General features: G+C 39.1%; 1 protein-coding gene across 1 annotated transcript in view; it reads left to right on the top strand.

Annotated features, from left to right (window-relative positions):
• Positions 1-11,466, top strand: part of LOC101847894 (transmembrane protein adipocyte-associated 1 homolog) — a 15,833-nt gene that overhangs the window by 1,141 nt on the left and 3,226 nt on the right. Inside the window, exons 2-8 of the mRNA XM_005105404.3 lie at positions 3,284-3,613; positions 5,044-5,176; positions 6,338-6,427; positions 7,019-7,091; positions 7,744-7,823; positions 9,419-9,562; positions 10,496-10,556. Of these exons, the coding sequence (XP_005105461.1) occupies positions 3,441-3,613; positions 5,044-5,176; positions 6,338-6,427; positions 7,019-7,091; positions 7,744-7,823; positions 9,419-9,562; positions 10,496-10,556 (754 nt within the window). The 5' untranslated portion in view covers positions 3,284-3,440. The remainder of the gene's footprint in view (positions 1-3,283; positions 3,614-5,043; positions 5,177-6,337; positions 6,428-7,018; positions 7,092-7,743; positions 7,824-9,418; positions 9,563-10,495; positions 10,557-11,466) is intronic.

Here is an 11,466-nt window from a genome sequence, read left to right as displayed (position 1 = left end):
ATCGGATCAGCAGACAAGGTGTGGGGGAAACTAAAAAAATGGCGGAAAATTGGAAGCACTGAACGTTAGATCTATAGAACGAAGACAATTCCTTTTTTCCGGACCCGTGTCCGAATAACATTTTTTCTTATTCGGACTCGAGTCCGAATATGAATTTTTTTATTCGGACTTGAGTCCGAATATGAAAAAATAGAAACTAAAATTTTAATTTTCAAAGTTTAGAACCTAGAAGAAGATTAACTGACTGCATCAGATTGAATCATCATGTCATCATCTGTTCTGTTCTGTGATCTATCAATGTCATGTGAGAGGCAAAGACCTCTATGAGAGTCTGTATGCTATGTCTCCTGGGAATTTTAGGTTCTATTAGTGTACACATCTCTGTCAATTTTCAAGAAAATGGCATTGTTTTCCATGTTTAATTTGACAGAAGTAAAATTATATAAATAGTAGCAAATGTACCAAACATCTGCACATTAACAGAAGACAATCACAATATCAATGAAACATTTATGCAGAGATGCCAACCAGTACGATTTTACGTATTTTAGTACGATTTTTGGCCGAAAATACGCGAATACGACTTTTCATAAAAAAGTACGCATCCTGGAATGCGAAAACTACGAGATCCAGCTTGGGCGAGTAAACTTAATTATCTCAGGTCCCATCTTTTGTCAAAATAGTATCAGTATCGCAGAACTGGAATATTTGAAAACCAAGTCCGATGTGGTCAGTAAGTTCATTTTTGCCGGTCGCGATCGTGATATTATATTGGTTTATCTTTTCCCCGTCTGGAGAGTATGTTTCACTTTCACGCGAAAAGGCAGCTATGGCGGCAGGCGGAAGCGTATGTGACACCGAGGCTCGATCGGGAAAATCAAGATCTGCTTTCGCTACCACCGAGAGTTTACCAGCAGTTGTCTGATAACGCAACATTTGTGGCATGCAGGTTGTGCAATATAAACACAATGTCGCCGTTCAAATAAAATGTAATAAATACTCTGACTCGTCGCTGTGCTGTCACTTGTGGAAAAAAAAAGAAAAGAAAATACAAGCGTCGTCCGATTTTTAGATTGTCTGGCTCGCCATCGTGACCGGTCACTGAACCTGCGCGCATTCGCATCATAAATAAATGCGGCATCGTGTGAGCAAAGACCTTTTTTGTGGGAGTAAAGGCATAGGAGATTATTGATTTTTTTTTTGGGGTTTAAGATACTATCGGGGGTTTAAGGCAACACCAGAGGACAAAAACTTGGAAGCACTTTTCAGAATTTTGATTAGAGCTTTCTGCTAAGCGTGCATTGGTGCAGGCCATGTGCGGAATCGGGACCCTTCATACTTTGCAAGTCTGTGTTATTGAAATAAAGTGTTCACGTTTCATTGGATGGGTGATAGTAAATTATACCTACTTGGATGGGGGATAGTAAATTATACCTACAGTGTATGTTGTAGCTTTCTGTTCAAGACTGGCAGATTTTCAGTGCCACTGCATCTTGCCCTACCATAGTTGTTACAACTCTCACAGTGCATGGGTCTACTTGAGCCATTCAATTTATTGCTTTTCTCTGAGTTTGAGCAATAATTTGAGTCTGTCAGTTCATAATATTATGAATCATGACACCCAGACTGGTTCTTAATAGTCGAAATTCTTGTTCTAGGCCCTTCCGAACTCTCAAAGCAGGATTAATTTTTTATATATAATAATGAGAGGAAAATATTATATAATAGACTGAGATACTTAAGTCAAACAAGACCCCAGTACAACATTGAACACTGACATGTTGTTGACTGGATACATGTATATTATATTGTACACGTGTGTGCTCCCTTTTTCAAGCTGGTGAGCTAGTAATTTTTTTTCAGGAAATATTGCTGGACAACCTGAACATTTTACTATTTCTAGTTGGTCGACCATCAATGATTTATTTATAGAGGCACCAGCCATCCATGTCCAGGTGCTGTTTTAGCCTACTGGTTGGTCGGTCGGTCGTGGGGAATACACATTTTCACCTGAAAATGCACATTTTCATATTTTCCAATACTCATTTTGGTTTTCTGTGGTTGGCATCTCTCTTTATGATATTTCGAAGTGGCTTAAGATGGAGCCTAATTTGTTTCTTTTTCTTCTACTTTTTCCGTCCACTGATACCACGAGGTGATTTTGATGTTGGACGTGGGCCGGGTGTGTCGCTTCGGAGGGTCTCCTTGACCTCGTCGATTCATCTTTTTCTTGACCTTCCTTTTGCCTTGAAGCTATTAAATCGCATGTGTTGTAGGCCTTATAGTTAGAAGCTGTCTATTGTGGCCCCATTCTCATTACATGTCCAAACCTCCTTACTTGTTGTTTCTTGATGTATTTCATTCTCAATTTGACGCCCATCTGATGTCTTATATTTTCATTTCTTTGTCTGTCTCTTCTTTTGAAGGGTGAAAGTTTTCCATATATTGCCACCCCAGTGCTTTCTTGTCGTATCTCCATTTTTTATTATTTTTAACTGTAAAAACAATTAATAACGAACAATGAGCTTCAGAAGAAGTATCATTTTCACTGTTTTAAAAAATGGAGATACGACAAGAAAGCACTGAGGTCACGATATATGCTGAATTATGGCTTTTGACTCTTGTCCTGCGTCTGTGCTGAGATGCGAATCTTATCAGTAACCTATTTTGTCGGACCTTCCCGGTGGGCCGCCAGGGTCACTCAGCGTGTACTGTTAGTACACAGCGAATGGCACTGGAAACGTGTGTTTTCGCCATGAATTCCGATGGGGTGTGTTAATCGATGATGAAAGTAACACTCTATCTTTTATCGCTTTCTATTTATAAAGTGTTACGAACACATGAATAACTCCCTCTCATATATTAGCTTGATAAGACATTATGAGTAGTTACGCCCATTCGAATAACCAACCCTTTTAAAGATGCTTTTGTTTGTTATGAATGATCTGGGGTTCGAAAGGGAGTAATACAGGTCAATTTCTTAATGTTGTGCTCTCAAATTGTTCTTTTTACCAGCACAATAGTATTCAAAACTATTTAATAAGCTTATTTTTATCAGGTAATATCATTTTATGTAAAATCAAGCTCATTTGAAAGATTTTGTATAGAAAAATGGAAGCCTTGTTTCCTGGCTATCCTTTCGAGCACCTCATGTCTAAGTGGGTCAATTTGTTCTAATGTCGTTGCAACTCATACATTAAGTTTCTTAGAATCCTGAACTTTTCTTTTTGTGACATTTAGCAATGTTTTCGTGAACTTTGATTTCTTTTTTTTTTCTCCTCAGATACTATAGATCCATCTATTTGGACTCTGCTGCAGCACCAGATTACTAGTTAACATATTTGAGTCCTTTCAGTTTGTAAGCGCTCTAAGGACACAGGACCATCATATAATAGTACTGACTGCCTCTATACATATTCTGTCAAGATAAGAGATTTAAAATGAACGAGACAACTGATGATGGCCATGTGCCAGGCAACAGTTCTGAGATCTCGGTTCCAACATCCGCATCAATGATACCTGGCAACAGTACAGAGTACCCGCCGATTCCGTTTCATGATCTCACCATCCCACCATGTCAGTGGATCCTGTATGCAGATATAAATGACTCGGGGTAAGCATTGTCAGATTTGCCTCTCCTTCGTGTGTGATTTTTGCGCCCATGTCTTTGTCTCTTTGTCAATTATATTTTGGGCAAGAAACCTCACATTCATCGCAATATTTGGTTAGGACTGAAATGTATGTTATTGTGTGATGGAGGAAAAGGCGGGGACATCATAGAAACAGCTAGAAAAGGATGCACAGGACAGGCTTCGCTGGAGAAATGTTGATGGCCTATGCTCCACTGGGAGTTAAAAAGGGCAAGAGAGAGAGAGAGATATTATTCTCAGCATAACTCATAACTTCAAGCTGTTTAAATACTAGTGACAGAAATATTTCCATGATGGCACTGCATTTATTTTTGTCATGTCTTTTTATAACTACATCATGGAGATAAGGGGGCATTTAAAAAAAAAAAAATTTTTTTCAGAATTTCTTTACTTTCCACAAAGATCTGACCTAGCTGTATAAGAAGTCAAAGAATACTGCCCACAGGCACTTAAAATTCATGTTTAAAACTGAGGAAAAGCGTTTGTTTTTTGGTAGAACAGTTTCTCACAATTTGAAATATTTATAATTTCTCCTACCCTTGTTTTTGATAGGGCTAACTAAGAGTAAATTTATGGCCTAATTTATTCTATACTAGTGTAGTTTCAAATACCTCTGTGCATCATCAGTGGGGCTTATAAATTATCTTAATGGTTAGGCTAAATGATTTTGCATTGAACCATTCTGCATGCGACTGTAGACTAAATTTGAATAGAAAGCTTTTGAGTCAGATCTAAAGTTGAAATTCTCTCTCTTTATATATATATTATGTTGTTTTTTTATCCATTTTTTCCACATGTACTAGTGGTATGTGGACAAGTTTTTACATTTTTGTGCTGTTTATTATTCGACCATATTAATTTTATAAAAAGTAATTATGGATTGACTTAGGAGATGTGCATATTTTATTGGCCTGATTTTCATTTGAGTTGCTGTCTGTAAGAATAATGTTTTAACTCTACGAAACCTAAAAGTGACATGTACGTCACTAAATTTGTCATAGTCAATACAAATGAACCTAGTTTGATAGTTTTTCATCTATTGAAAGAACTTGTAAAAGGGACCCTCTTTCGGCAAATGCCAATCATTAATATAACGTCAGTGTCGTCGTGAAGGAATGTGCCGGAGCCATTGTCAGTGGCTAACTGGCACAGCAGTTCTGACCGGAGATGGGGAGTTATTGGGGTTTGTACGTTTAACTGGCCTGATTTTTTAGTTGCTGCCTGTAAAAATAGTCTTTTAATGAGCTGTGTATGTTTTATTGGCCTGACTTTTGAGTTGCTGCCCGTAACTATAACCTTTTAAGGAGCTGTGCATGGTTTACTGGCTTGATTTTTTAGTTGCTGCCTGTCAGAATGGTCTTTGTGAATGATCCGTGTATGTTTTATCGACCAGGGTGAGAGTATGGGACCTGATCATCCTGGTGCCCAACAGCCTGTTCCTCCTGTTCCTGTGTCTGCGAATGCGGCCGGCCATTGCCAAGTTAAAAGCCTCCAACAGTCCTATTTTCACAGCATTTTACGCACTGGTATGTCCTATTGTATGGTTTTTGTGTTCTCTTGCTGCTGATGGGAGATAATAACTTGGGTGTGGTTTATTGCTCTCTTATAAACTCCTTTTAGTGTTATGCTGTTTGTTTCTGACCACCCGCTTTTGCAATGGTATGGTCATCTCTTCACCTTGTATGCAAAAGATGGGCCTTCCATTCTCTCCAAATAACCCCCTGGGGCGGTGCTACTGACTGAAGTGTCTTTAGGCCATTCCTAAAGAGGGGGGGGGGGGGGGGGGGGGACATTGACATCTCGAGTTCTTATGCACTTTAGAATTGTAATTGTAAATGAGCTGATTCACAAATGTCATGCTCATAACTGTGCCTGAACTGCAACAGGGAACTGCTGCTTTTTCTTTCCTAATCCTTACTATTGTCATTTTTTTGTCTACTTCTTTTGTAAGTTTGTCACGCTCTTGTGACCCGCTATTTCCGGGATGCCTTGATAGTGGAAGCAGACTTTGTGCTGTTGAAGCTAGAGAGCTGAGCAGAGTAAGTCTGATTCCCTGTAAGGACTTCTCTGTTGACATCCACCCCTTGGCGCTCATATGACTTTATGCAGTTGCGAGCGCCGTAAAACCTCTACTAAAACATACAAACAATTCTCTTCAAATGAAATTTATTGTATTATTGAGTACTTCAACTTTCTGCCATAGTTTAGTTTATAATCAATTACTTAAATTTCTGCTATAGCTCTGTATCCTGCTTGGCTAGGGTTGCTCCAAACAGGAAGGGTCAAAGCAGTTAGCCTCCTAAATAATTTGAACCGTGTTGATGGGAGTGTGAAAGATTCACAAACCTTTATGGGCTGTCTGGTCATTAATTGTGTAACATTACCATAATATAATATTATTGCTTATGCTTTAAATTGAAGCATTAGTGTAGTCTTGTGTCCCTTCTGATCAAAGTCTCACATGCTTTCACAATAATTCACTTATCCTACCTGTTCATTCCAGTTTTCCATTTCAACCCCCATGGGTACATTTGGACATATACAATGTAGCAATCTACACAACCTTCAATGCTGTCATTCACATAATTTTCATCTGGGCTCATTTTTTAGTTAACAATTTTTGCATTATAACTCATGAACCTGGTTCAACTTTTAAGAAGAATTTCTGCAACATTCTTTTGGCACAGGTGTTTATCGTGTCTCTCGTTGGGGTCGTGAGGTGCATCGTGTCCATGACAGTCAACGCCTCCACTGCTGCTGGTGATGTCACAGACAAGGTAATGCTGAGAATGATAAGATGTCTGCGTGCATGGTCTCTTGTTATGTTGGTAGCTTCTCTTGGACTGATATTTTTAAAATGTATGCGAGAACTTTTCCAGTTATTGTTTATTGATGGTAATTGCTTTGTTTATTTGATTAGTGTGATTTCTCTTCTATTGGTGTGACCAAAAGTGCCTTAGATAAGTATTGACAGTATTGATGTTTATTTGATATGTTTATTTGATATGTTTATTTGATATGTTAATGTGTCTGCTTCTCTCATTTTGCAATTTTTCTCGTCTCTTTTGTGCTGTCATATATTGTATGTTCATTTTCTTGCTCCACATTAGTTGTTTGTTTGTTTGGTTTTTTGGGTTTTTTTTTTTCTTTGGGTATGTTTTTACTGTTATAACAGGACAGCTTTTATGCCATTGTCTAATTTTGCAATTTTTGGGGGCTTTTTATGTTGTTCTGCTACTATACATCATTAGTTGGGTTTTTTTTTTACCCTCTCTTTGTAATATCACCGTATTAAAAAAACTGGTAGATTTCTAACAAGACATCTTCTTTGCCATTATCTAATTAGCATATATATGATGTCTTTTCAGGTTCTCTGGCTGCTTCTGAAATTTTTCCTCCTGGCCACAGAATTGTCAGTCATCATCTTTGGTCTTGGTTTTGGTATGTATGTTGTTATTGTGGAGTGTGACTTAGAGAAATATTATATGAATAATGTTTTGGTTAATGGACAATTTCTCCCCCCAAAATGTAGTGCTTACTATCCATGTACAGTTTGTGAAGACATTGCTGTTTGATGAAGTACATGTACATGTGGCGTCGGTGGCCTAGTGGTTAGGCTCTCGGACTCGCAACCGTAAGGTCGTGGGTTCGAATCCCGTCAGGGACCCGACGTTGTGTCCTTGGGAAAGGCACTTTACACGAATTTTCCTCACTTCACCCAGGTGGGATTGGGTACCCGGCTATAGACAGCGAAAGATCTTGTCAGTTTGTTAGTGTTTGAGCGCTTAATCAGCTGCTTGCACTGTATGCTTCCCGGGAAGCTGAGAATGTTTCGGAGTGTTCTATGGTCTGCTGGGGTAATAATATAGTGTAAAGCGCATAGAGCCTGCTGTTGAGCTATACAAATGCTATCTATTATTATTATTATTATTATTACTTGTCAGGGTTCAGAATGTTTGAATATCAAAGAAATTTTTTCATGTTTTTTCGAAAGACGTTCAAAAAGTCGCCACTGAAAGAGCTTTTTATTTTGTGTTGAATTTATAGTGAGTTTTTTTGTAACTTTTTTAATCTGTTCTTTTTTTTCTTGAAGGTCACCTGGACAGTCGCACCAGCATTCGACGTGTGCTTATTGTCACTTTCAGCTTTGCCCTGGTTTACTCTGCGATTCAGGTAATATTGGAATGTTAGTTTGATTAGAGTAAGGTTGATTTAGATGGAGATATTTGGGACATGTTTTGAGAGCGCCAGGGATAAGATTGCCCTCTCAGACATGGTAGTGGAGACAAAATAGGAGAAGAAGAAGAGGTAGACCAAATGGCAGTTATAAGAGTACAATCAGATACGAGGCAATCATCCAGGGGCTAGATTTGGCCCAGATCAGACAAGCATAGCATCGACTGCTCTCTATCTTGTGTACCTGTCGGTACAGGGAGAGAGTAAATCAATGGGGCTCTCGTGGCCTAGAGGTTAAGGTGTTGGCCTCTCATTCAAAGGTCCCGGGTTCGATTCCGGGTAGCGACCAAAAAATTTTCTTCTCTAAAATTGTCTCCTTTCACCTCCTTTCCTGATCTCTAACAATGTTCTGTTGTCTACTTTCATTTCCACTTTCTGCCCCCACCCCCTCACCTCCTTTGCCCCCTCCTCTGGGCTCCTGACTCTTTTTGCAGCCTTTCTACTGCTACTCCTTGGCTCCTCCTAACTGCTGTCTTTCTGCCACACCCCTGATCTTCTGGTAGGAAAGATCTACACCTAGCCTTCTCGGACAAGGGCGAAAAATCTCGGAGGGCCCGTGTGCAAGTTGCACACGTTAAAGATCCCTTGGTGGTCTAAAATCGATAAGAGTAGGCTTCGGCCGCCACCCGGGCAAAATTCAAAATTTCCTACCAACGAAAAAGTATTAGGTGTGTCCCGCGCGCTCATATGACCTTATGCAGTTGCGAGCGCCGTAAAACCCTATACTAAACAAACAAACAAGAGAGTAAATCAATGAGTAATTCAGTCCAAGAACAAGGCGGTTATTGTGGAGTGAACTGTTTGTTGTGCAAAAATACCTGTTTTTTTCACAGATGTAGTCAAAGGATTACTTCAGGGTTTTTGTGGGGGGGGGGGGGTATTTTGGGTTTTTTTGGTTTTTTTTGGTTGTTTTTTGCCCACCGACCTCATTGTAGAGCGAACCCAAGTTTTCTGAGATACAGACCAAAAAAAAATTGGATGTTTTATATGCAAGTTCCACTTATGTTAGACGACTTGCTAGTTGATAATTGAAGAAGAATAGACCTGTTATGAAGGGGGTGCCAAGTGAAAGGTCTAGATTTTTTCCTTACAAAGCTGAAAGAAATCTGATGGGTAAAGATAGATAAGAGGTCTTTCAGTAATAGAATATTGCTTTCTGAAAGATGGGGGATACTGTTTCTAGTAGGAAAAGGGGAGGTATTTTTAAAAGAAGATCAGTTCGACGAGATCTTGAGGAAGAATGTGGAAGAAAATGAAGATAAACTCTGTAATGAGCAAGACCATAACCTAGCTCCCTCTACAACTTGATTTTTAAAGTAATCATGAGTGCTTGTATTGGATGAAATAAAGAAGACAAACGAAGGTGATCTCAATTAAGGACATACATGTACCGGAAAACTTGTAAGCTTTACTTCATATAGCCTGTTTTCAGAATGGACACATTGCACTGGAATACGCTTGAAAGTCAAAACCGAGTCATTGCTTGTATTTTGTCAGTATGCCACCATGTGTTTCCTCCTTTGTCTCTCCAGTGCATCTTGGAGTTGGAATACGACCACCCAAGTTTCACAGGGAAATCTTCTGGTAAAGGAAACAGTACAGGGGACATCAGCTATGACTTGTTTGCTCACGGGGGCATGATCTTTTTGTTCTCAACTTCAATTTTCTTTTTCCTGGTAAGTGTTTTTTTGTTGTAAACAGGCATGATTTTGTTTAAAGTATTTGTCCTTTAGTTTGTTTCTTTTTTTAGCTCTACGTTGAGGGAATTATTTTTTATCATATACGTGACTGACTCCATACTGCTTTGGTTTTGGGTTTTTTCAGCCAAAGAGTTAAGTCTTCATGCAGTCATACAGCTGTGAATTCTATCATGAAACCAAATGTCCACATTTTTTTAGGTGCCAAAGATTGCAGCTGTGTCGCAAGTATTTAAAGCAGTGGCCTTCACTGCCTTGGGAGGGATTTGACATCAATATAAAAAGGGATGGACACAGACTTTGCTTGACCTCAAGGTTAAAGGTTACAGTGTTGGTTTGCTGATTATGTCCTGTATGTTTCAGTTACCTTGCTGGTTTGTATTGCAATTTTCAACCCAATTCTCTTTTAGTGCCAGAAATCGTTTTCGACTCTTTTCTGGTCTGAACTGGTGAAAGGTATTAATGTTGCTCTGTCTGATGTCAATTTTCCTCTGGTTTCTGCTTTGCTTACTTTCCTGTGAAGCCTCCATCTCATTTCTTAGCCTCTTCCTATACTTTTGACAAATATCTCGATTTTTTTTACTTCGAAAAGCTGCTTTTCATTGGGAAAAATCAAGTCAGTGTTAAATGAGCCACTCCTGGACTTAAATTGAACTTGGTTAATCTGAAAACAGCAGGAAACTGAAAGAAAATAAAATCCCCGATTTTTTTTCTTCTATTTGAGTAACTTCTCTAAACTGAGAAAAACACAACTGTGTTTACTTAAGTTTGCTCTTTGGAAAATTATTTTGAAATTTGGGGGAGGGGGGAGTTTGAATGCTCTTCTTTTGAAAAGAATTGAAATGAAAACAGATTTGATTGAGGATTTTATGAGTGTAATCAAAGTGTTAATCGCTTTTGTTTTTTTCTCAGATCTATTCCATCATCACCGTGCTGCCCTTCACCAGGATCAGGGAGAGATTTCACCTTCCAAGTAAGTCATACCTTCTGTTATGTTAGGGAATGATAATATAATATAATTATAGTTTTGGTTAATGTTTTACAGCACTTGTGACACAATTAAGTCATATAAGTGCTGACAGTTAAAGGTGTTTCAAGATAGAGAAGGAGTAGCGATAAGCTCGATAGATGTTTGATAAGAAAGCAGGAACATACTACACCAGAGCACCCTCGTACCATCCACATATATAAAAATGATGTGATTTTGTTAACTTAGAGAATGATAATAAAAAATGAAATCTTTGTCTTTGTCTTGGTTCTGCATAAATACATACAGTAGTCTCCGCCTAAACGCACGCCATACAAAAGCACGTTCCGCTCAAATGCACACTTTCGTCTTCTGACGGTTTTTTTACTATATAATTTAAACGTACAAACGCACGGTCACTCCCTCTAAACGCACGCTCCGATCTGCGAAACCCGCAGACAGGTAAAGCTTGACTTAGGGAAATTTTCACTACGACAAGCCTAGAAAACCTGATATTTGGTGAGACTGCCCCTTACGCCGAACAAAGAGAGTGATGGACAGCGTTTTCACACCCAACTTTCCACTTACACATAGCCTAGGTCTGGTCGGTGAAATGTTGGGGGGGGCTGAAACGTTATTTGATTGGTCACTGGAAATGCATCTCTTTTGAGAGAAGGTTTCCAACTGGTGTTTGAGAGACTGCGTGTCGGCTAATGTTTAGTTAGACCTAAGCCTATGATGCGCAACACGCGTGAATGCTCGTTCATGAATTTACGGTCGGGGGTGGTCGTTTGGAAAGCCACGTGGCTGGGCCGTCGTCTCTATGACTATCACCAACAATTTCTTTTCAGGCTATTGGTTCCCGACATTTTATGATTCATTCATTACATCAAGCCTGTCTTTCTGCCCCCTGCCC

Source organism: Aplysia californica, unplaced genomic scaffold, assembly GCF_000002075.1.
Source record: "Aplysia californica isolate F4 #8 unplaced genomic scaffold, AplCal3.0 scaffold00469, whole genome shotgun sequence".
In the NCBI taxonomy this organism is placed as follows: domain Eukaryota; kingdom Metazoa; phylum Mollusca; class Gastropoda; order Aplysiida; family Aplysiidae; genus Aplysia; species Aplysia californica.
This window is presented reverse-complemented; position numbering and strand designations above follow the sequence as displayed.